We start from the raw sequence: 23,990 nt of genomic DNA, 5'->3' as shown, positions 1-23,990 counted from the left end.
ACTTCCTGACTCTGTGAGCAGCCATGCCCAAGACGCCTGTGCACAGCCACGCAGCGTAGCCCGTCTGCCAGAGGGTCACCCCGGCTCCTGGCTCCAGCCCCCGGACACCCGGCTCCAGCCCCCCAGACACCCTGGCTCCCGGCTCCAGCCCCCCAGACACCCCGAATCCCGGCTCCAGCCCCCCGGACACCCCGACTCCCGACTCCAGCCCCCCAGACACCCCGACTCCCGACTCCAGCCCCCCGGGGTCCCCGACTCCCGACTCCAGCCCCCTGGACACCCCGGCTTCTGACTCCAGTCCTCCAGACACCCCGTCTCCCGGCTCCAGCCCCCCGGACACCCCAACTCCTGGCTCCAGCCCCCTGGACACCCTGACTCCCGACTCCAGCCCCCCCCAGACACCCCGGCTCCCAGATCCAGCCCCCTGGACACCCCGGCTCCCCACTCCAGCCCCACCAAGACACCCCGGGTCCAGCCCCCCGACACCCTGGCTCCCGGCTCCAGCCCTGTGGCCAGTGCATGTGTGTCCCCATGCTGCAGCCTGCTCAGGCACGTGCAGGACTTTGAGCGTCCCTCCGAGCTGGCTGTAACATCTGCAACCCTCACTGATTCATGAGTCACAAAGAATGCGACATGTGTTCACTGTGTACTTGTACCAAGAACATGACTGTACCTTAAAAAGTATTTTTTAAGCAGCGTGACTGCCTACAAGGTGTCAGGTACCAAGCAAATGCTCGGGGCACAAGTGCACTCAGCGCCACCCTGCTCTCTCCAGGAGTGCACCACGGGCTGGGGACACAGGCACATACACACAGTTGGGGTCAAAGCAGGCACATAAAAACAGCCCAGGAGAGACACCCTATCCCGACTAACCAGGTGTTTAGAGCTTCTAGACAGACTGACAGATCCTGTAAAAATAAAGAGACAAACTTGATGTCCTGGGATGTGACCTCCCCTCGTGAACGTTGTAAACAAATCTACGCGTCAGTCTGGTAAAGCAGAGAGGCTGTGTCATAGGATCACACACAAACACCGAAGGGATGAACTTGTTTTCAGTTCTACTTAGTGCACCTGGGAACGTGACAGGCAGACCATCTCCGGGGGCAGAAAGTGCTATGCTCTGGGCAACAGAGACATGCGTGACGTTGAAAGTCTGACCCTTTTACACCCACACCCTGACGAGTTCATACAGTAAAATCAACCATCAACCACAAAACAAAGTCTTCTGGAATCTCACCATTCAGGAAGTGTGGGGTTGGGATGGGTCGACTGCCCTCGGGCATATTCCAGAATTCCCCGAGACCCTGGTCAGAGCTACACAGACGCACGGGGAGAATGCACGGAACACAACCACAGGACCTTTCCAGAAGCTCTGAAGCAGGAGGGGTGGGGGAGGGCAGGGCCCACCTGGCGGCGTGACAAAGATGGACAGAGTGAAGGGACCCAGGATGGAGTTGGTCGCAGCAACCTCAGCCACAGGCCCAGGGGCCTGGACCGCATCCCAGAAGCAATTGGGGAAGTAATCAGAGGAGCTTCGAAGCAGGAGAAAGACATTTTAGATTTGTGTTTTCAAAATATGGCTCAACTCCAACATGGGGGAACTGACAGCCTGGGGAGCCCCAGGGACCAGATGCCCCAAAGAGGCTGTGGTCAGGGTTCAGGCAGGGGAGAAGGGAGGAATCTGAGACACGTTTAGGAGGCGGTATCAGTGAGATCCAGGGAGGAGACAACTACAGATCGGGGGGAAAGTCCATTCATCCCACAGCTGCTTTGCACGCACAGGTGGCAGCCAAGTCAGGTGGGTCAAGGGACTGAAGGTCAGGAGGGAGGTGAGGGCGCACGTGTTCGTGGGGGCGTACCAGTCACCAGTCTGATTTATAGCTGAGCTGAGTTACCACGAGCCGGACCGAGACTGTTGTCCTCAGAAAGGCCTGCTTGCAAGGTGGCCCTTGGCTGGAGTCTGGGAACTTGACTGGTAGACAGCTCCCTCCACCGATAAAAACCTCCCCTGAATCTTAAGAGTGGTCTGCTGTGCGTACACAATATGGTTTATGCTGAACACCCGTTTTCCTTCTGGGAGTCTGGAATATTCTGTCACGTGCCAGCCCCCAGTAAAACCGCCAACGGTCACAATTCCTTGCCGGCCGGTTGTGGTCTGTGTGACTCCAACTCTTGGAAGCTCCCACCTGCTTTCCTCTCAACTCCACCCCAGGAGCCTCTTCCCTTTGCCAGTTCTGCTTTATACCCTCTCATGGCAAGAAATCTTAGCCTTGAGTCCTACTATGTGCTGGTCCTGTGAGTTCTGCGAAATCACTGAACCTGGGGGTGGTCTTGAAGACCCCGACACAGGACACAGTCGGTATTTTTTCAAATAAACAAACTGGGTGAGTTCAAGTCAGCGAGCTGAAAAGAATTCTAAACAGAGTATATAATGACTATCCTAGACCAGTGGTTTTCAAGCCTTTTGAAACAGTAGGATTCCAATATAAAGTTTTATTAAGTACAGTTGCTGGTATTTTTTAATTTATTCCACTTATTGGTAATATCCATGAGCACAGAAACCCACCTCCTGCCCACTATGGCATCCCAACACCTAACCCAGTGCCTCTACTCCTATACTCAGTAGGATGTTTTCAATAAATATTTTATAAATGCAATTAAATAACTTAGGTTCAAATCCACAAAATTTACTTAGTACAAGATACCAGCTGATGAGAACAACAAAGTTAGTTTGATGAACCAAACCAAACCAAACAAACAAACCCATACTTGCAATGGAGAGAACCCTAATACGATGGTGAAAACCTCATGCCTACTCAGCCGCCATACAGTTCAATTCAGAAATCAGGAGAATCTTAAAAATATGCTCTTTTTTCTTACCGACTTGTTGTCTGGAAGCAGGAGTGTAAGCCGACCAGGAAAGGGTTGCTGGATGCCTGCTCAAACACATGCTTCTCTGTCTGTACCCAGTCAATATCCTGAAATAGAAACCAGGTCATGTTAATGAGGCTCCTGAATACTCTTCATCCTTGAGAAGGGGAGGAAAGAGAGAAATGTCTCTCACCTCTACTTGTAAGTAGATAGTGCAGACAGGAAAGGAAAATGCCCATTAAGAAATAGATCACCACCACCATCCCCATCTCCACTACCATCCTCACTATCATGTTCATCACCATCACCGCCACCATCACCACCACCATCATCATCACCACCACCATCATCACCACCACCATCACCACCACTATCATCATCATCACCACTATCACCATCATCACCACCATCATCACCATCATCACTACCATCATCATCACCATCACCACCATCATCATCACCATCACCATCATCATCATCACCACCATCACTATCATCATCATCACCATCACCACCATCACTATCACCACCAACATCACCATCACCATCACCACCACCATCACCATCATCAACATCACCACCATCACCATCATCATCATCACCATCATCATCACCACCACCACCATCACCATTATCACCATCATTATTACCACCATCGTCATCATCACCACTATCACCATCACCACCATCACCATCTTTGTCACCATCACCATCATCTGTCACCATCTCTACCCCCATCACCAGCTGTGTGCTGGCCTCTGAGCTACAAGCTCTCCAAGCACTGCCTCATGTGCTCCCCGTGACAGCCTTGGGAGGCTGGGTTTCATCTCCACTTAAGACATAAGGAAACAGGATGGATGCTTAAGCAGATTCCCCAGTGTCCCATGCCCATCTCTAGAGCACCAGCTCCTATCACAGGGCTGTCTCCCTCCCAATCCACGCTGGAATTTGGGGAAAGCTGCAAAGTCAAGTCTGTGCCTCCCTCTACACACTGGGGTTTCCCTGTGTGTCTCTGCTTCCTTCTGTCTATCTCAACTCCTCTCTGCCTTTCTCTAAAAGGACACCTCTCATTGGACTCACGGCCCACCTACATAATCCAGGATGATCTCCCCAAGATCCTAACTTAATTACATCTGCAAGGACCCCATTTCCAAATAAGTTCAGACTCACAGGTTCCAGGGGTTAGGATGTGGACATAACTTTTTGCAGGCCACCATCCAGCCCACTGCCGTGCCCCTACGGCCTAACGTCCACTGCCCAGACTCATGGCCACAGACACCAGGGTCTCTCACAGATGCACAAAGACATGCACATGATACATGGAGACATGGGGACGGACACACACACACACACACACACACACACACAGCTTCTACTCACTGACTCCTAGAATCACATTTTTCTCAAGAGATCACCTAAAAGTCCCACCTCCACATCTTGGCCCACAGGGGACAATCTGAAGATGCCAAGAATGAACCAAAGCAGTGAGTGTGTCCTGAATGCCTTTTCTTTCAGTTCTACAAACTTGACCTCAGACACTCCACTAACTTTCCAGCTGGCCAGGGTTCCAGTAAGGGGATCTGGAATCATCTTGCTGCACTGCTGACGAGCAGTGAAGATGTGAGCAAGCCACTGCCTCCCGAGCCTCAGTCTCCTCAGCTGTGAGGTGTGGGTACCACCACTCACTTATGAGCTCAGCGCTCAGGGGCCAGCTGGGCAGTCTGTGCTCGCACAAATGCACCCTGCTGGTAGGGCAAGTAAAAGTTCTAGTTTAGCCCCAGCTCCTTCCTCCAAACCATGAGCCTGGGCCAGGGCTGGGGAGCCCTCCTGTGGTCTGCTGGGCCCAAGGACACCAGGTTGCCTTGTACTACGGGGCCCAACAGCATTATTGCTGCCTATGCGTCAGTGCTTCCTCTGCTTCTAAGACACGGAGTCTGCGTTCAACTGTGAAAGAAAAAGACCAGAAGTACATGAAGCCAAGAAGCCCAGAGAGATGCTCAACATCACTAGTCGTTATGGAAATGCGGATCAAACCCAATGAGGTGCCACTTCTCACCCACCAGGGTCACGATAATCACAAACCAGAAAATGGCGAGCCCTGGAAAGGGTGTGCAAAGCTGGGACCCTCACACGCTGCTGGCGGGAACGTGAAACGGTGTACCTGCCCGGCACGGTTCGGTGGTTCCTCAAATAGGTCAGCGTGAATAACTCTACAACCCAGCAACTCCACTCCTAGGCAAACCCCTCAAGAACCAGAAACAGGGACTTGAACAAATACCCACACGTGAACATTCACCACGGCAGAGCTCACAGTCGCCAAAAGGTGAGCGCAACCCCAATCTCTATCAAGAGATGAACCAAATGTGGTCTACTCATAAAATGGATTATTATTCAGGCATAAAAAGCAATGAAGTTCTGGGAAGCCTGGGTGGCTCAGTCAGTTATGCACCTGCCTTCGGCTCAGGTCATGATCCTAGGGCCCTGGGATTGAGTCCTGCACTGGGCTCCCTGCTCAGCGGGGACTCTGCTTCTCCCTCTCCCTCTGCTCCTCCCCCTGCTCATGCACACGTGCTCTCTATCTCAAACAAAAATCTTAAAAAAAAAAAGGGGGCAGTGAAGTTCTGATAGGCGTACTATGTGGAGGAACCTCGGAACATGATGCTCATTGCAAGAAGCCAGACACCAAGGGCCACACAGTGTGATTCCCTCTACAGGAAATGTCGAGGAAAGCTAAGTCCAGAGACAGAAGGCAGATGAGCGGTGCCAGGGGCAGGCCGTGGGGGGTGGGCACTCACGGACACAGGGTTCCCTTCTGGGGGGGGATGACCGTGTCTTGGCATGAGACGGCGGTGACGCAGTGCCACATCGTGACTGCACCAAACGCCACATGAACGTATACTTTAAAATGGTTAAAATGGTGAATTTTGTTATGTGCGTTTTACTTCCATGGCAAGAAAGAAGCATGGGAGCCAGGATGAAGACCCCAAGTGGAGCGCGAGCCGGCGTCCACGCTCACCTCGTCATCGTGGACCAGGTCCTTCTTCACCACTTTCATGGCGTACATCTGATCATTCTTCTTCAGCCGCACCAGAAGGACCTTGGCGTAGCTCCCACGCCCGATGACCCTGATTAGGTCGAAGTCCTGCAGTCCGAGCCCCTGAGATATTTTGATTCCATCCATCCCATCGATAACCGGCTTGAGGTCCTGAGGACAAGAGAGAAGTGAGAAAGGAAAGACTCCTCCCTGCGGAGGTTAAGTCCCTGCGAGCAATTCCGCTCACAGGCTCTGACTCCACGACCACCCCAGACGCCCCACGCACAGCCCGTGGCCCACCACAGAGCATGTGGGTGCCCGGGGCCGGCTCCCAGGACAGGCTCCCTCACCAGCGCTTTCCTGGGGGCTATAACGCCTAACTAGCTGATGTCTGCAAAGCCCAGCCACAGCCCCGCGCAAGGGCTACAAGAACGAAAGAGAAAGGTGATCCGATTAAGAACAGAAGCTTCCCTCCTACGAATTATTTCTGGCAAGGGTATCTGTGGTGGAGGCAGGAGGTACCTAAGTGCTCCCGACTCATCCCAGATGCAGATGTTATGTTAATGAGACAACTTTTGAGAAGCCCCAGGCCACCTAAAGGTGGGACCAAGCAGGTGATTAGAAGCTTGGAACTCAGTCTCACCCCTGACCTCCGGGGACGGGAGAGGGGTCGGGGATTGAGTGCACTCTCCAACGGCCAATGACTTAATCCATCATGGCTCTGTAACGAAGTCTCCAAACAACCCCAAGGACGGGGGCTGGAGAGCTTCTGGTCGGTGGGCACGTGGCGGTGTGCCTGCACAGGGCATGGAGGCTCCGTACCCTCCCCCCATCCCTGACCCCATGCAGCGCTTCCTTCGGGCTGTTCCGGAACTACAGCCTTTTACCATGAGCTAGTAATCTATTAAGTAAAATGTTTCTCTTGAGTTCTGTGAGCTGCTCAAGCAAATTAATGGAACCCGCGGAAAGGGTCATGGGAACCTGATTTATAGCTGGTCGGTCAGAAGCACAGGGGACCACCTAGCCTGCAAGTGGCCTCTGACGGGGGGCAGTCTTGTGGGCCTAAGCCCTTGGGGTCTGATGCTAGCTCCAGGTAGACGGGGTCAGAATTGAGCGAAATTGTGGGACACCTGGTCAGTGTCCTCCAAGAATCGGAGAACTGCTTAGTGATGTGGAAAAAGTACAACAGACAAATAAAGGGTTTTATGAAAATAAAATCTGACAAAAACTGCAGCTCAAGAGCCAGCCCTGGACCCACTCTGCCATTTGGGCAGAGAGGGTGCTCGGGAACTGAACCCACAGCAGATACAGTGCCACACCTGGACCCTAAAGAGTCTCTGGGATGGCAGCCTCTGGAAGAGTCATAAAGGATGTGCCCCAGACAAGAGTGAGCTGTGCCACGGCAGCAGCCCATGTTTCTGGAGCCAGGTCCTGGGCTGGTGCACGCCCTCTCCTCTCTGCCCCCCAACAGACCAACTTCACCATACTGCACAGCCCACCCACCAAAGCAGGAGGGCCCCGTGCCCCATGTGGGCCATGCCCATGGGTGCCAACATCCTGTTGCTTCATGAGGTACCAATATCCCAGGGATGGGAACACTTGTCCTGTGACAGGAGACAGAAGATAGTTGCAGAAAATGTAAGCATTTGCACCTTGGGAGTGGGGAGAATCAAGTTACTACCAAATGTGGTGAGCATCTGCCAATCTACCTCTGACGTTGGCCCACCCAGCCATAAACTTGTCCAAAACAGGACAAAGGACAAGTCCGGGTCAGGGTGATTCCTCCACGCGGATCCCCGCAGACGACGGCAGCCGTGCAAGAGTACGAAGTGATCCCACTCTCCAGGGACCAGCCTTCCCACCTTTTCTCGAAGCACATGAGCCTGGGGTCTCCGTGTGCTCCGTGCAGCCCACTGTGCGGGCCCAAGCCACCCTGTACTGAAATGGGAGGAGCCACACTGACGACCGGTGTTGTGGGAAGCTTCCCGTGTGCCAGCCATGGGGTAGGGGTTCATACAAATGCTCTCAGTTCACCCTCACAAAAAGCTGTGGTCATTATCCAACATGACCCAAGAGGATTCTGAGGTCAGAGAGGCCCCTGACCCAGGCTCGGACCAGGCCTGCCACTTGGGCTCACCTGGCCAAGTTCTCCCAGTTCTGCAGAGCTGTGAGAATAGTACACCACCACCACATCCTCACGTCTGAGAGTTAGCACTGGCTTGTGTCGGCCGCACCCGCTTGCTCTCTGTCCACCTAACAATCCGGAGATTCCTTGTGTGCTGAATACTGGAGACTCCATGGCACTCTGCCCTGAACCCCTCAGTGTGCATCACCTGAGAGGTCCACAGACCATGCCCTCACAGTGAGCAACAATTCCCAAGCCTGTCTAGTTCATATTTAAATTTCCATAATTGCCCCAGAAATGAGCTAATGAACTTCCAAAAAGAAACTGGAAACACTAATGAGCCATTTTATACACTCACCTCAGAATCATCTTTAATGTTGTCATGTTTCCGGGTTGAAGAAATGTAAGCAACTAGTGAAGAGAGAAAGAAAGCAACAGGACATCGCAGCATTGTCAGGAACGCAGCCTGAGACACAGGGGCTCCCACGGCCCCTCACCCCTCTGCGGACACCAGTGGCCCACGCCAGGCCAGCCACACTGAGGGCAAATCACGGAGCGGCCACACCTAACTGCAGAGCCCTAAGAAAATGTAGCTTCTTGGTCCCACCCAGGCCTCCTGACTCTGCACCTCTGGGGGTAGAGCTTGGGAACCTGCATTTGTGACAGGTTTTTTCAGCGATTCATCGAGAAGTAAGTATTCACAAGAGTTTGGTATCTAGCCTTCCAGATGTTGTTTTTAGAGTATGCAGGTGGGTGGAAGAGAGGATGGCTGGATGGGTGGATGGTGGGTGGGTAGATACATAGATGGCTGGATGGCCGGATGGGTAGTAGTTGGGTAGGTGTGTGGTGGGTGTGCGCCATTGTTGTTTATTAGAAATCTCCTTTGTATGAGGTTTTGTGCTAAATGCTTTATGTTCTGTGATCTCATTTCATCCTTCAAGCACTCTCAGGGCACAGAACTCACATTTACCATGCTCTTAACAGTGCACAGACTTTGGGAGCTCAGAGCTGGGCTATCGGTCCAACTAGTATTCAAAATCTTTCTCCAAATGCTTCTGAGCATTAAAAAAAATATGTCTCTCCTCCACCAAAAAAAACCCCACAAAATCCCACAGAAACTTAAGAACCAACTTGACAGCAGGCTTTTCCATGGAGACCAGCCTATGCAGCAGCCCACCCGTGGGAGGGCCTGCCTATGGTAGCCGCCACAGTATCTTCTAGAACTCCCAAAGTCGGTGCCGAGGGAAAACGCCCACCTGGACTCCTATGGCAGCCACTCTCAGAGATGTGTGTGCCCAGGGAAGGCCACCCCACTCTGCCATCTCTGCCCAGGGATGATGGAAGGCCCTAGAGACGTCCCCAGTCCCGCAGTGAGGGGCACATGCTTGCCAATATTGACCCTCAGAGAGCAGATGGGAGCTAAAAAGCATTCGTGCTCAGAAAGGGGAGGCACACAGGAGCTCCAGGGTGGAGAGCCTGGGCTCCACCAGCAGGAAGAAAGCAGCCCCTACTTCCATCGGTGTCCTCAGAAGGAAGGTCCACGTCGTCCTTGTCATCTACTGCAGGTTCTTGGGAAGGCATGACAGAATCCTGCAAAGAGACAGGCATTATAAAGCGACCAGGCAGGCTTTACAATGTAGCTTCTGGAGACACTGTGTGACTTTCTATCACCACCTCCTGTGATATACACATTGTAGCCTGTGTCCTAATACATATTCCACAAATCACCTGCTAACCTTACCACACTGGAGACAGGAAGACCCACACGGACATCTCCTGCGGAAGACCACTCAGCACCTCAGGCTGTGACCTTTCCGGCAGGTGCTTTAAAAAAATGGGGCCTTTGTATATAATGCTTAGTAGTCTCCCCCACCCCCACGGCCGCATCACAGAGTCCTGGGGGCTGATGTCACAGCTGAGGCAGCCCCCTATTGGCCGACATTAAGCTCCAGGCGTTGGCATCCCTCAGCCCCTGACTGATACATCTTTGGGGCTGGCCTTATTTCTCAGGCTAACGTGGACCTATGGGGTCAAAGGGTATGTGCACCCTTTCGGTTCTTGGCAGCCACGGCTGGAAGGACTTTAGGAAGACCGTGTGCATTTCCCCCACACCAGTCCGTGCAGGGACCCCACTTCCCAGTGCTCAATCAGGGTTAGACATCAGATGAGCCAACCCGCCCAGACGTGCCTGCCAGAGGCCCAGGAGGAACTCAACATCCAGTTCAGGCTCCTGCTCAGGGGTCCCACGAGCACTACCAAGCCTGAATGCTCAGGAGGGAAATGAACAACATGTCAAAGGGCCAGGGTGCTTTACGTCCACAGTCGCAGGCTGAGGGGCACATGCGGGGTGCATCCTCCGACTTTCAGGGCGGCATGGGCTTTCCCTCTGTGGCTCCTTAGAGCTACTTCATGCCTGGGGTACAGATGAGCCTCCCCTTGCTCCTGTATCTTCGTCCCAGTGTGGGAGAGGGCCCTAGAGGCCCCACTAGAGGCCGCCCGCCCGAAGAGTGCTGGGGGCTCACAGGGCGTGGGAAGAGGGGCCCCACCTGGGGTGCTGGCTGGGGTCATGGCTCTGCAACCCATAGGCACCCCCTCCTTTTGTCTCATTGGTGGCAGGATCCTATTTGGACGGAGGGAGCCTGAGGGTCACCAGGGTCAGTGTGGACAATGAGCTTGAGGCTACCCCAACTCACGGGCCCCCAGGGCCCTATCTGGCCCATACTCACCATATGCCTTTTGCAGGTCAGCGGGACGAGCACGTGGCAGCGTTTATGGACCAGCAGCTTGCAGTTGATGCACCGGTAGCCCTGCCTTGCGAGACCCCATATCCTTTCACTGCACTGGCCACAGTACGCTCTCTGCAGGCAAGAAAAGCAGCCGTCAGGCCGAGGGCCGGGGTGTCCCCTGAAGCCACGCTACACTAGGGACCCAGCTCAGCGCCGGGGCATGCGGCATCTTCCCTGATTTTCTCAGAAAATGACAGGGAGCTAGGACAAGAGGTGGCCCCATCAGCTGGTCACATCTGGACACAGGGCTCTGCCCAAGCCCAGGAGCCCACTGGCGCCCACCCCCAGGCTGCGGGAACCAAGGGCCCCAAGGAGGGGGCTGGGACCCCGCTCTGGCAGGGGTGAAGAGACCCCTCCTCGGGCAAGGACCCACCCCTGCTTGCAGGGGCCGGAGGGGGATCACAGCTCCTGCTGGGCTGTGTGCAGAGACCCAGGCTGAGACAGGCATGAGAGACGTCCGGGTTTGCCTCTGGACGACCGTGGAGACAGGGACTGTACCTGGCATTCTGACGTGCCATAACTTTGAACTGCTAGGGGCAGTCTGCGATTATCTTGGGTGTTTTGTTTTGTTTTTTGTATTTTTAAAGATTTTCAAGTAGTCAATCTTTGTTCTTCAAGGTTCTAAACATCTGAAGCTAATGCTAACTATGAGTTTGTTCAGTGATGTTTCCCTAATTTTTAACTGTTACAAAGTGCACGAAGATGAATGTGTTCAGAAATCTGTTCACACGTGGCAGGAGGTGCACGTGAGTGGCACCGGGTTCCCGTGATCATCTTTTCTCTAGCTGTTACTCATATGCATGTTTAACAAATTTTGTTCTTTTGAAAAAGCCTCTCATTATTCCTGAAGAACAATAAAAAGGACTACAATTGTACTGAGCAGAGTTCATTTATGCCTGATGGAATCCTCTTGGCGTGTGGGGGTGGGGTGTGGCGGTGTGGACAGACCGTGTGCCCGGAGCTCACAGCCACAGGCCCCGAGAAGCCGACTTCTCATCAGCGAAGCGCCGAGCGGGGAAACCAGGGCCCACGGGAGCCGGTCCCCACACACACAGCTTCAGGTCCTGGTCACAGCTCTGCGGCCAATGCCTGGGGCTGTGCCCAGCACACAGTCGGTGCCTAATACATGTTCGCTAAGGTCAAGCAAACACACACACACACCCATTACTTTTAACTTTGGAAACAGGACAGAAAAGCATTTATTCCAAGTCGTCTGTATTGCCTAAAGCATCCCTCCCATGACCAGCCAAACGCAAATTGTGGGGCCGTGAGGGAATGGGCTGAAGTGCGGACAGCAGTGAGGGCTGGACGGGGGGGGGGGGGGGGGGGGGGGGGAGGGGCGGCCGCAGGGGACCCTGACAGCGCCTCCAGCTCTGGCCGCCCTCGTTTCGTACCAGCATTGCCCAAGTAGGGCAACCGCTGAACGCCTAACTTCGGCAGTCAAAGAAGAGCTTCGGGTATGAAGACCAGTTTTCATTCTCTTGGGTGTGTCCGGCTGCGTCAAACCATTTGTGAAGCCATTAAGAACAATTCACCTTTCTTATATAATATGCTAACGTGGTTAGCTTTCCCACGGTCACGTTGCACAACTAATCTGCAATGCTTCTTCCATCGGCCACTCGGTGGCTTCACAAATTCACAGATTCCTTCCCAAAGATAAGCAGGGGCTGGTAGGCCAGCTGCTGACGGACAGCAGCACGCTCTCCCCGGGCTCCACACCAGGGACGTGGAAGGGACGTGAGACCCACATGCCCACGCCGCTCAGGACAGGCTGCCAGGGGCCCTTTATCTCAGACCTCTGTTTGAACTGTTAACACTTCGGGAAACATGACACTAAAAAACAAAACCTAAACCCCAAGCTTCAATACTCTGAAATTCACCTGAATGAATAAATTAATGGAGTGAGAATATTTTTAAGCCTCCTTACACGCTGCTGACTTGGTTCCTGGCTCGTGTTTTCAATCACACATTCTACTTTTCAGTCACCCTGAACTCTTTTCCGTCTAAGCCTTTGGTCTGGGTTTCTGTGGGTTCTTGCTCGGATGCCCTGTTTCCACTGTGCTTTGTGCTTCCTGACGGTGAGCTCAGGTGTCCTATTGGTTCAACCGTGGGGTCCTCTGAGGCTGGGCTGTCGAGGAGCTGCACCTCTGCTGGCTCCTGGGGAGCCCTCCTGGGCTGGCCCGTTAGGCTGCCCATAGGGGCTGCAGGAGCGTGGGAGGTCCAGCTTGAGGCTGCAGACCCTCCATGCGTCCCTGCCTCTTCCTACAAGGTCCGAGAAGCTACTGCTCTTCCTGGGGCGGGAGGGGTAGCCTCATCCCTCCGTCCTGCATCTTCTGAATCCTGCTGTCATGCTAGCGCAGGGTGGGGAGGGGGTCTCATGCTGGGCCCAAAACGTGCTCCTCTTGAGGCCTTGATCCATTCAGCAAGTGCTGACTCCAGTCTTCTACTCCAGGAGCAGGCAAACTACAGCTGTGGGCCAAATGCGGCCATGTTTTTTATAAAGTTTTATTGGAACTCGGCCTCGCTCATCTGTTTACCCCCTTACCCCTGTCTGTGGCTGCTTTTACATTACAATGGGGTTGGCAGTTGCAACAGAGCCCTGGTGGTGCACGAAGTCTAAGATATTTACTCTTTGGCCCTGACGTGAATTGCTTGCTAACTCTGTCCTAGTTGCTTGGGCCAAAACACTTGGGAGAAACCCTCGACCAGCATTTACGGGAAATGCTCATGCCCTGGGGTTCCCAGGGCCAGGCTCTGACCTTGCCTTCATGCCCCACCCCATCCATGGCACTGGTGTCTCCTTTTCTAGGGTGGAGGTCTTCACTTCTTCTCCAGAAACTTGCTGGATCTCTCCCTTTGATTCACCAGTGGAACTTTTTCTCACTGTTCTAGAAGAAAAGTCGTGTCAAGGACAAATAAAGATCCTGGTGGGGAGACTCAGCCATATGACTGACACCCACTCACTTTCTGCCCGGGTCACCGATGAAGAACATGAGAAATGATCTCTTGTGGGCTCTTGCCCTGTAAGTCTTGCTGATTCCTGCAGAACCAAGTGTGTAGCTCTTAAGACATCCTTTCAAGTGACAGGTGGAGGTGACCCGCACAATCCTGTGATTAACACAGTGAATGGTGCAGACCCAGCCTCCAGGGTCCCGGCAAGACGCAGGACTTGGAACCAAGGAGAATCAGGTGGGAAATCAAACTTGGCAACACGTTGCAGGATCCTCGTTCTGTGAACTGAACAGTCTAAGAGTCGAGGGTCTTTGGCCCCCTTCCCAGCCCCCCCCCCCCCGTGTTTGTGAAAACCTACTTTTGGTGGTCTGGGGACAGCTGAATGGGGTGGCAGGGGCACCCCTGAGAGTCCCCACTCCTCCACGGGGAGGAAAAGCCTTTTCTCACTGATTCGGGAGCGGGGGGCAGGAAGGGCAGGCAGAGGGAGAGGGTGACGGTCTGCACCTTGCAATCAGGGAAATGGGTTTTTCTCCTAAAATCTGCAGAGTGGGAGAAGCCAGGTCCCTCTGTGCTGCCCGGGCCCCGGCCTGTCTTGCTGGGTGGGTGGGCTTCATCTTGGACCAGTGAGTGTGTGGTAATGAAGGAAACAGCATTTCCCTGAAAGTCAACATGGGGGGGGGGGCCTCCCAGAACCTTCTGTCTGATATCCCGAAGGCTGGCCAGTCCCATCTGGCTGAGACCCCTCTCTGTCCAGAACCAAGCCAGTGCCCAGATGTGCAGAAAGAGAAGCCACCTGGCCACGCAGCTGGCTGGAAAAATAAACACAGGGTGGGGGCGGCAGGTGCCTCGCATCCTGGGGGTTGGGACATTTCCATCTCTTCACGCTGTCAGCAGCCAGGGTTCATCCTATCTGGTTGGCTCACCACGGCATCTCCCATCCACACCCCATCAGTCCACCCAGAGATGGAACAAAGGTCTATCTCCCACGCATTCCCCACTCAGTCCTCACCCTCCAGCAGCACTTGGCATCAGGGTCCTCTCATACCTTCTTGCTTGGTGATGCCTGAGCTCCCCGAGGCATCCGATATTCCTTGGACCCCCTGTTCTCCTGCTACCCACCTGGGTTCCTTCTCATTCCTGACAGACATGCTCCATTCTTTCTTGGTCCCTAACACAGTGCCCCTAGGTCTCCCCTAGCTGACTTTCTTCCAGTCATTAGTTATAATAAACAACAAATCTGTGTTCAGAATCCCTATGCCCAGAGCACTACGCCTGGTGGGAGAGAGCAGACACAGACCTGTGAGGAACATCAGCTGCACATGGGAATGGGGGCCGCAGAGAAAGGGCTACAGGGATGACTGTCTGAGCCAAGACGGAGTAAGGCACAGCATGAGCTCTGAGCATGCAGAGGAGGGGGAGGGTGGGCAGGGCAGAGTCTCAGCATGTGCAAAGGCCCTCAGGTGTGCATGTGCTGGGCTGTGGGAGTAGGCTGAATGGTGTCTCCCGAATTCATGTCCCCTTAGAACCTCCAAATGTGACCTCATTTGGAAAAAAACTTTTTGTAGATGTACCGTCAAAATGAAGTCGTACTGGACTGGGCGGGCCATAACCATGCCCGGTGTCCTTGGGAGAGAGCAGAGGCCATGTGAGGACAGAGCAGACATGGGGTTGCTGCAGCTACAAGCCAAGGACCGCCGGCAGCCCCCAGGGGCTACAAAGAGCAGGAAGGATCCTCCTCTAGAGCCACCAAAGGAGCACAGCCCTGCACACACCTTGGTTTTGGACCTCCGGCTCCGGAACTGGGAGAGAATGAGTTTCTGCTTTAAGCCCCAGGACACGAAAGTCCTTGGCCAGCGAGGCACCTGTAGGTACCACCCTTTCCACTATGAGGTGGGACCATCACAAAGCCACCTGAATCGTATCATTTCTAGAGAACAGAAGAGCATTCTGAAGAGAACGGACGGAAAGGATGGGCTGGGAGCCCCATGGGTGTCAGACACGGGGCTGTCGGGGTGCCGGGGCTCAGAGGAGACGCACAACATGCACCCCAGTGTCATCGGTCAAATTCTCAGACCCACTTCTGACCACAAGCAGGCCAGGACCTCAGAGCCCCCGCGCCCCCGGCAAGGGCGGCCTGACCCGGGCCAACAGAGAGACACAGAGACGCACACACCACATTTGCCAGGCGGCCACCACGTGCAGAAAAGGCCCAGCGCTTCAGGACCAGGCTTGTCGGCCTCTGAGGCCTGTCCCACTCTCAGCGGGAAGGAAGACCCAGCCTCCAGGGTCTCCCTTGGCTGGTGAGGGCAGGGCAGGCGGAGACAGCCTGGGAGCTGGGGGCTGAGGCGGTGGCACTCACCCTGTTAAAGCGCTTGGCCTGGAAGAGATGGCCGTTGGCGCGATACAGCTTCCTCCATCTTCTGGCTCCGCGGCGGTAGATGGATTCTAGGGTGGGACAGGAGACAGGGGTAAGGAAACAGCCCAGTGGCCTCGAACCCCCCCCCCCGAGGTGCCTTGGGGACAGCCACCCTGGCAGGGAGGAGAGCAGCTGGGCAGCCCCCGTGAGGGTCTGGCTGGAACGTCATCGGAGGCCAATGAGTTTCCAAGCCCGCCGCCCTGTTTTCCTTTCCACCCTCCTTCCCTCCAGGCACGGAAACCAGGCCCCCTTTTCCACACTGGGGTGCGGTGCACACAGGCTGTGAGCTCATGCCTCACCGTCCATGGAGGGGCAGCAGCCGACACATGGAGTCCACGGTCCACCCGAAATGCAGCCAGGCGTCCTGCCCACCCAGACATGAGAGACCCCCGCCCAGTGTCCCCCCGCCCCCCCCCAGCCACCTGACAGATCTTGGGGCAGAGGTGAGGCAGACACAACAAGCACTTATGCTGAGTCGAGGATTACCAAACACGTTGCTTACGAAAAAAACGCATTCAATAATCCAAACTTGTAAGAAGGACACCACTAAGCAAAACTGCTAGAGTTACATGTTTAACCAGAACTGTTGGTTTCATTCGTCCCTAAAAATGCTCGTAACTTTGCTCCTTCCAAACACTCTGAAGCGAACGCTGGTACAAAATACTCAGGGTACAACAGGAAGCTTTGTGCTTTTATAAAGTTCCGCAGTGAAAGCCACTTTCATGAGTCGTGGAAGTGCCACGAACATACACCAATGTGGAAACTAACAAAATGTTTTCAAAACAAGCAAATTACCAGCTCGTGCTGAAATCAGGTCACAGCCACCAGAGAGCCTGCTTCTCTCCCTTTAAATGGGAGACTGAGTCAGAAACAAGACATCCAGATTCCTCTGTGGCAGGAGCCCCACAGCCGGTGGGCAGCTGGGGGTTTGGCAGAGGCCCACGCATCGCCCAGGACCCCTCAAACGTGTCCTGCCACAGACTCTCGGCCAACACCTAGACGGGAGCAGAGCCAGTGGGAGGTGGCACCTGCCTTCACCCTCCTGCACCCCCACCGGCAAGTTCACACCTGGGCTGCAGGCCTGGGGTCCATCGGCCCCTCAGCTCTGAGGAGTCCCTGGTGATGCCCAGGGCCTCTGCCCAGATGGACAGGGTGTGTCCCGCCACTTCCAGCCCATCCAGCCGACCTGGCTTGACTCGGGGGAAGCCTGGCCGGGGGCGGGTCCATGCTGACGTCCACAGGACTGACCGTCCCCATGTCCCCACGCATGCCCCCCGATCCTCCCTGTATGTGGCATTCACAACCCCCAGTTGTCCTGCAGAGAGAAGGCACTGAGTGACAGACAGACGGAGGGACACAGAGACGCAGAGGGAGCTGAGCCGGCCTAGAGCCAACACTCTGGTTTTCTTGTGCCCAGCGCACGCACCACACGGAAATCCACAAATACGCCCGACTAGGTATCCTTCAAATTTGACTAAAGCCGCCCGAAATAAGAAACACAAAGATGCCCCAGCAGAGGCCAAGGGTTATGAGGGGGTGCACAGCAGGCAGGCAAACCCACTGAGGGGATAGGACCAAGGGCTGCATGCAGCCCCCACAGGCTCAGAGCACTAGAGGGGGGCTAACGAATCGTTTCAGGACACACAGTCATGAGATGAAGTTGTCCTAGTAAGTGGAAGACCAATGCTAAGTTCGGGACGGTGTGGCCTCTGGGAGGCAGCCCCTGGGCGGCTGAGTGCTGGCTGAGCTCTGTCCTGCCCAGCTGCTACGGGCACACGTGCCCACTGCGCTGTGCCTTCTGTAGGTGCCCGAGCCACACGCCCGCAGGTGCCTCAGCCCACACTAAACCCTAAACAGGCAAAACTGTAAAAACGGAGGGGCTGGCGGTACTAACAACAGGATGGCTACAAAGTAATTTCAGGTATTTCCCTCTGACTCATCTTCAAATAATTCCATCTCGTTTTTTCTTTAAGGACTCATTTGAAACTTTTTTTGGCGGGGGTACAGGGGCCAGGAACGGGTGCTGAATTTTTATTTTAAATAAAGTGTCTCAAATTTAAAAGATGAAACAAAGCTCTAAGTAGGCAAAGAAAGGCCCTGCCCCCTGCTGTGGTCCTGCCCGGGGCGGCCCACGCCCCCTGCCACTGCCTGCCCGCCTGCCGGTTCACGGGAGGCAGAAGTATGAACTTGCTGCTGGTTAACTGGAGATTGAGTATGGCTTCAGGAAATGTGTGCCTCTGGGCAAGGGTGGTGCATTCTGGGTGTCAGCTGGGCCGGGCCACGGCACCCAGATATGCAGCCAAATGTTTTTCTGGATGTTCCCATGAGGGTGTTTGGTTTTTTTGTTTGTTTTTGTTTGTTTGTTTGTTAAGTCCTCTCCACACCCAGCGTGGAGCCCAATGCAAGGCTTGAACTCACAAGCCTGAGATCAAGACTCAAACACTTAACCAACCGAGCCACTCAGGCGCCCCAAGGGTGTTTTTGGATGAGACTGACATCTAAATCAGTGGAATTTGAATGAGGCAGACTGGCCTCCCTGACATAGGTGGGCCTCATCCAATCAGTCGAAGGCCTGACTAGAACAAAAGATGGGCATCCCCTGAGCAAGAGGGAATTCTGCAGCAGCCAGACTTTGGACTTGAACTGAAGCTTAGGCTTTTCTTGGGTCTCCAGCCTGCCCACCGATCCTACAGATTTTGGATTTGCCCACCTCCTTAATTGCACGGGCCAGTTCCTTAAAACAGAGGTCCTTGTCTCTATGTACACATCCTATTGGTTCTGTTTTTCTGGCGACCCCTGACTCACACGAGGCCTTTAAGATGGTATTTACCATCACCCCCACCCTATGCAGAGACAGGAAGGCGTTTTCAGAGCCCCTGGCATTGCAGATCCCGGCAAGGTGCCACGTCCTTGGCACCACCCCAGGCAAAGGCAGGGGAGCCCCTGGGGTGTCCGATCCACGCCCAGGCCACTACCTGGAAAGCAGCGGTCAGGTGAGTTATAAAGAACCACAAGGGACAGCGGAACATCCCTCACTGATAAAAAAACACACATACACGCAATTTATTTATTTTGGATTTGCAGAAAGTTCAAAGGCAGACCAGAGGGTTCCCATGTAACCTGCCCACAGCTTCGCCTCCCGTTAACACCTGACTTCCCTCTGACGTATTCATCAAGACAGAGATGAACACCAGGGCTGTCACCTAAACTCCAGCTGGAGCCGGCTTCCCCCTCAACGGCCTTTTTAATATACTTCACGGTTGAGAACAGTTCCAGACTTAGGGGAAAACTGCAGAGAGAGGATGGGACCCCACAGAGCGCCCACCTGGTGTCCTCTCTGGCTGACGTCTTACAAGCGTGTGGCACATTTGTTACGGCTCATGAAGCAGTACTGACACGACGTTGTTAACTCGGGCACATACTCTATTCAGATTTCCTTAGCTGCTCCCCGATGTATTCGTTCTGACCCAGGTGCCACCCAGAATCCCAAATGGTATTTCAGCCCTGTCTGCTCAGGCCCCTTTGGGTAGTGCAGCTTCCCAGCTGTCCCTGGTTTGACGACTTTGCTGGCATGGAGTGCGGGTCAGACGCTGTGTCAAACAGCCCTCTCCTGGGGTTTGCTTGCTGTTTCTCTCAAGACTGGACTGGGATTACTACCGCCCTAATTTTTTTTTTAAGATTTTATTTATTTATTTACTCACTTATTTATTTGAGAGAGAGCAAGCGAGAGCATGAGCAGGGGAAGAGGTAGAGGGAGAAGCAGACTCCCCACTGAGCAGGGAGCCCGATGCGGGACTCGATCCCAGGACCCTGAGATCATGACCCGAGCCAAAGGAAGATGCTTCACCAACTGAGCCACCCAGGTGCCCCTCACCTCCTTAACTTCTGAATCAACTGAGCACCTTTCCTGAAAAACCCACATTCCCACCATGGCAGCCACCAAAACCACCAAAACTTTCAAACCTCGGACTGTTTACTAGAAGGTTCCCCAAGTGCAGGGCTGGATGCAGCTGGATGATGCCCGCTCTGCCTTCCTGAGGCCCTGAGCTCGGCGGGGGCTCGGCCATCCCCTGCCCTCCCAGGCCAGGGCAATCAGCCTCGTGGGCCACTGGCTCAGACAACTGACACATTTGCAAATTCTGGGTTTCTGCCTGGAAAGTCACAGCCCCTAACCCTGATCTGAAGTGACAGCCGCAGTGTAAAAAGGAAGAAAGGGCACGTGTCCTCAGAGAACATGCGTGTGCGGACAGGCGGGTGCTCTGGGAATGACGCCGGCCCTGTGCCCCCACTGCGTGTCCGCCTCATCCCCGCTGCTCTCGGTGCCCGCAGAAGAGGGTCCCCCACACACGTCGGGTGCGCAGGAAAGGCCTCCATGGGAGAGTCGGGGCCCCAGGGTCCTGGCAGGTCTGAGGTTCTGTCTCAGCTGCGCGGCCAAGGCCGGGCCCCGAGGTCAGAGTGTGCCCGCCAGGGGACCTTCCCCGTGCCCTGGATTGGGAATCATGGAGAAGCCCGGCCAGCTCCCAGCGGTGCCCAGGGAGCGTGGGCTACTCTCCCCCTCCTCTCAGCCTCAACTCCAACCCTTGGAAGAAGCTCTTTGCTTGTCTTTGAAATTCTATAATTAGGAGGCTGCAGGGAATTTTAACGAGCTCAGTTTCTATGGCAATGCAGCGTCTTGAGGGCTCTGACAAGAAGAGCACGTGGAGCGACAGTGTGAAGAAACCCCACGTCCTGCAGACACGGGGACGAGCGTGGGCTGTGCCGAATTTCCGGGGCAGGGCAGCATGGCAGGCAAAGCCTCTCTTGTTCACGGGAAATGGACCACAGCCCAGGGTGACCAGCACAGCCCTGTGCCATGCCATAAGGACGGCCCCGCGGAGCCTCTGAGCCAGGCAGGGAGTGCTCCCCCCTGATGCGGCACACGTCAGGGCACACTGCATGGGGACAGCCGAATGCCGTCCCCCCCGGGGGGGTGTCCCACTGAGTGACCTGGCCCCAAGCAGGGCCAAGGAGCTGGTGAGGTGGCCTTGGACCCAAGGGTGGAAAGTGGAGTGCAGCGGACAGCAGGGGCTCGGGCAGAGCGGGTGCCGCCACCCGCAGGCCCAGCTCCCTCCCCGACGGCCCCCTGACTGGACTGGGTGTCCCCGGGGCAGGGACCTCCCATCTCTCTGAGCAGGTCTCCTCAGTACAAGGCTCAACCCTGACTCATTCTGTCACAAAACAGTAATGACAAAGAACACATTCCCAGGGCTAAGATGTCGAAGATATCCTGGTCACTCAGTCATCCAGGACTGTGTGCAGAGATGTGGGTGTTAGGGGAGAAGGGTGGTGGCCGGGGGCCCTGCAGGGCCAAGCTCCGCATCACTTCGCCCAGCTGGTTCCCCCAGGACCCCCTGTTCTTGCCAGATGCACACTCCACCCACAGGCTTCTACGACGTGCTACCACGTGACCTTCTGAAACCAGCAGTCTGGGGTTTCGGGCGGGACCTGAGCCTGGCTGCAGGGGAGGTATCTGGTACTTCCCTAGTGGGCACCTGGCTGGGAGGTTCCGAGGGACAATGGAGCATCCCTGTGACTTAGGAGACCCAGCCATGGCTCGTGTCCCAGGCCTGCAAGAAGCAGGATACCAGGACACAGACCTCTTCCACGGAGGGACGTCCCCGATCACAAGCCTGCTTCTCACCATCCTGTTTCCCAGCTGAAAATGTCATTTAAAATATGCCAGGCTTTGAAAGGGGAATGAAGAACCACGGTAACAGAAGGGGACCTGGGATTGGTCGGGGACCATGCAGCATGGAAGGCAGGTGGCCTTCTCGGGTCACGTCGGCCACAGCCCCTGCTCCCACAGACATCTGCCTGCACCCCAGGGGCACCCTCCTCCCCCCAAGGCCTCCGCACACAGGACACGGCCTTTGTCACTACGATCCCACGGAAGTCTCGGGAAGTACACAGAAGACAACAGAGGTGCTCGACCATCGGTACGGGAGCGAGGCCCTGCCCAGCTCCATGCTGGCGTCCCGTCCGGCTTGCCCACACTGGCTCATCCTGGATGCCAGTCAGCACCCTTAGCAGGCATGGGGGACACAACAAGAGTCTCTGTCCTCTTGGAACTGATGGCAAATGATGGGAAACACGATGAATATGTAAATGGCCGGTGCTGGAGGGAAGCGCAAGTCAGGTGGATGCGGGGACTCAGAGGGGGCAGCCGGGCAGTGGTGCCCCAGGCGGGGGGCGGATCAGCCACATGGTCAGAGCCCTCGGGTGGGCACCGCAGACGGTGGGCCTATGGGGCAAGACTGAACCACCCCCAGGGTGTGTGCAAGGCACCTGTCCTGGCTTCCTCACTGGGAGCAAATGGGCACCACCCCCCATGTGGTCCTGGAGTCGCCCCCCCAACCCTGGCACTGCTGGGGGTGGGGTGCTGACCTCATCTGCTCTAAAGCACTAGGGAGCGGGGCAACCCCCAGTGATGTCACTGGTCCAGGGCAGTCCCACAACCGAAATGGCCCAACCAGGCTGCAGAGAGGGACTTCCCTCCCAGGCCAGGATGCGCCGTCCCCCCGGGGGGCAGGGGTAGGGGCATCAGGCCCGGTCACTGCTGGCTGGGTGGACATGGCAGGGGCAGTCGCAGGCAGACAGAATGAGCCTGGGCCGGGCTCAGCTGGACCCACCCGGGCACCACCTCCCCTGGACACGTTGTGTGGGGGCCTCCCTTGGGGCAAGCTGCCCGTCTGCTGCAGCCACAGCGGTCTGCCGAGCGCCTCCTGCACTGCCACCCAGCAGCACCAAGGCAAACCCAGGGTCCAGGCTAAGTCACGGGGCCACACCTGCTGGCAGACTGTGGTTTCAAAGCTGAAAGTGTGTAAAGGCCACACACAACGGTGAACCCCTCCACCAAGGGGAACAGGGGACGCACTCAGCTCCTGTTTCTCTGCACCCAGTGTGCGGCCGTTCTGCCAAGCATCTCCCCAGCAGGATGCCTGTGTGCCAGTGGCTGGCACGCGGTCCTCAAGGCTCAGCATCCCCTTCAGGAGCTTCCCGCCAACCCCCTCTCCCAGCAGCCAGAGTGGGCATCGGGCACGCGCTCCGCGAGGCCACACCAGCAGAGTGGGGAAAGCCAGGTTGCCACGGAAGGGAGAGGGGCTAACACATCGTGGAGGAGGCAGTGGTGGTTAGGGAAGGGGGTGTGAAGCGCTCCTCGGGGGGAAAAGGCCCCGTGGAGGACAGACAGGTGCTGACGGCCTGCGGGAGGGCCTGTGCAAACACAGGTCGCCTGCTTTGGAAACTGATCTCTGACTCACCCTCACTAAGAAACCTAGTGAGGCGAGCCAGCGTGCACAGGCACGTGTCTGGGGATCGGGCTGTTGATTTTTTAAAATCAGAGATGCTCACGTAAAGAAAGCCTGCCACCTGGGACGGGATTCGGGGGGCTGGGAGGGGCTGGTGGCATGCTGTGCACAGGGACAGGGGGTTGCCAGGCAACGGGGGCACCACGGTGGGGGTGGGAAGAGGGGGTTGCAGCCCTGCCTGCGGCTCCTCAGAGCTGCCCCTCCCTCACCAAATACTGTCAGTACCCGTTAAGAAAACCAATCCTAAGAGGTGTTTTAAGGGGGAGGAATTATAACAGTTCAACTTTTTTTTTAAGATTTTATTTATTTATTTGACAGAAAGAGAGCACAGGCAGGGGAAGTGGCAGGCAGAGGCAGAGGGAGAAGGAGGCTCCCCGCGGAGCAGGGAGCCCGATGCGGAACTCGATCCCAGGACCCTGGGATCACGACCTGAGCCGAAGGCAGACGCTTAACGACTGAG

The 23,990-nt window shown here is 55.4% G+C and overlaps 1 protein-coding gene across 7 annotated transcripts in view; it reads right to left on the bottom strand.

Moving 5' to 3' along the window:
* PRKCZ (protein kinase C zeta) overlaps positions 1-23,990 on the bottom strand; it is a 104,041-nt gene that overhangs the window by 16,531 nt on the left and 63,520 nt on the right. For 6 of the 7 annotated variants that reach the window (XM_027599166.2, XM_027599159.1, XM_027599202.1 and 3 more), the window contains 6 exons: positions 16,128-16,213; positions 10,757-10,888; positions 9,542-9,620; positions 8,389-8,441; positions 5,888-6,076; positions 2,881-2,978 (listed from right to left, as the gene is read on the bottom strand). In XM_027599166.2, the coding sequence (XP_027454967.1) occupies positions 2,881-2,978; positions 5,888-6,076; positions 8,389-8,441; positions 9,542-9,620; positions 10,757-10,888; positions 16,128-16,213 (637 nt within the window). Of the gene's footprint in view, positions 1-2,880; positions 2,979-5,887; positions 6,077-8,388; positions 8,442-9,541; positions 9,621-9,766; positions 9,786-10,756; positions 10,889-16,127; positions 16,214-23,990 lie in introns of those variants that run through there. The other variant, XM_027599208.1, reaches the window with a different exon arrangement.

This window comes from Zalophus californianus, chromosome 4 (assembly GCF_009762305.2).
Source record: "Zalophus californianus isolate mZalCal1 chromosome 4, mZalCal1.pri.v2, whole genome shotgun sequence".
In the NCBI taxonomy this organism is placed as follows: Eukaryota; Metazoa; Chordata; class Mammalia; order Carnivora; family Otariidae; genus Zalophus; species Zalophus californianus.
The sequence above is the reverse complement of the archived record's forward strand: the minus strand, read 5'-3'. Positions and strand labels throughout refer to the sequence as shown.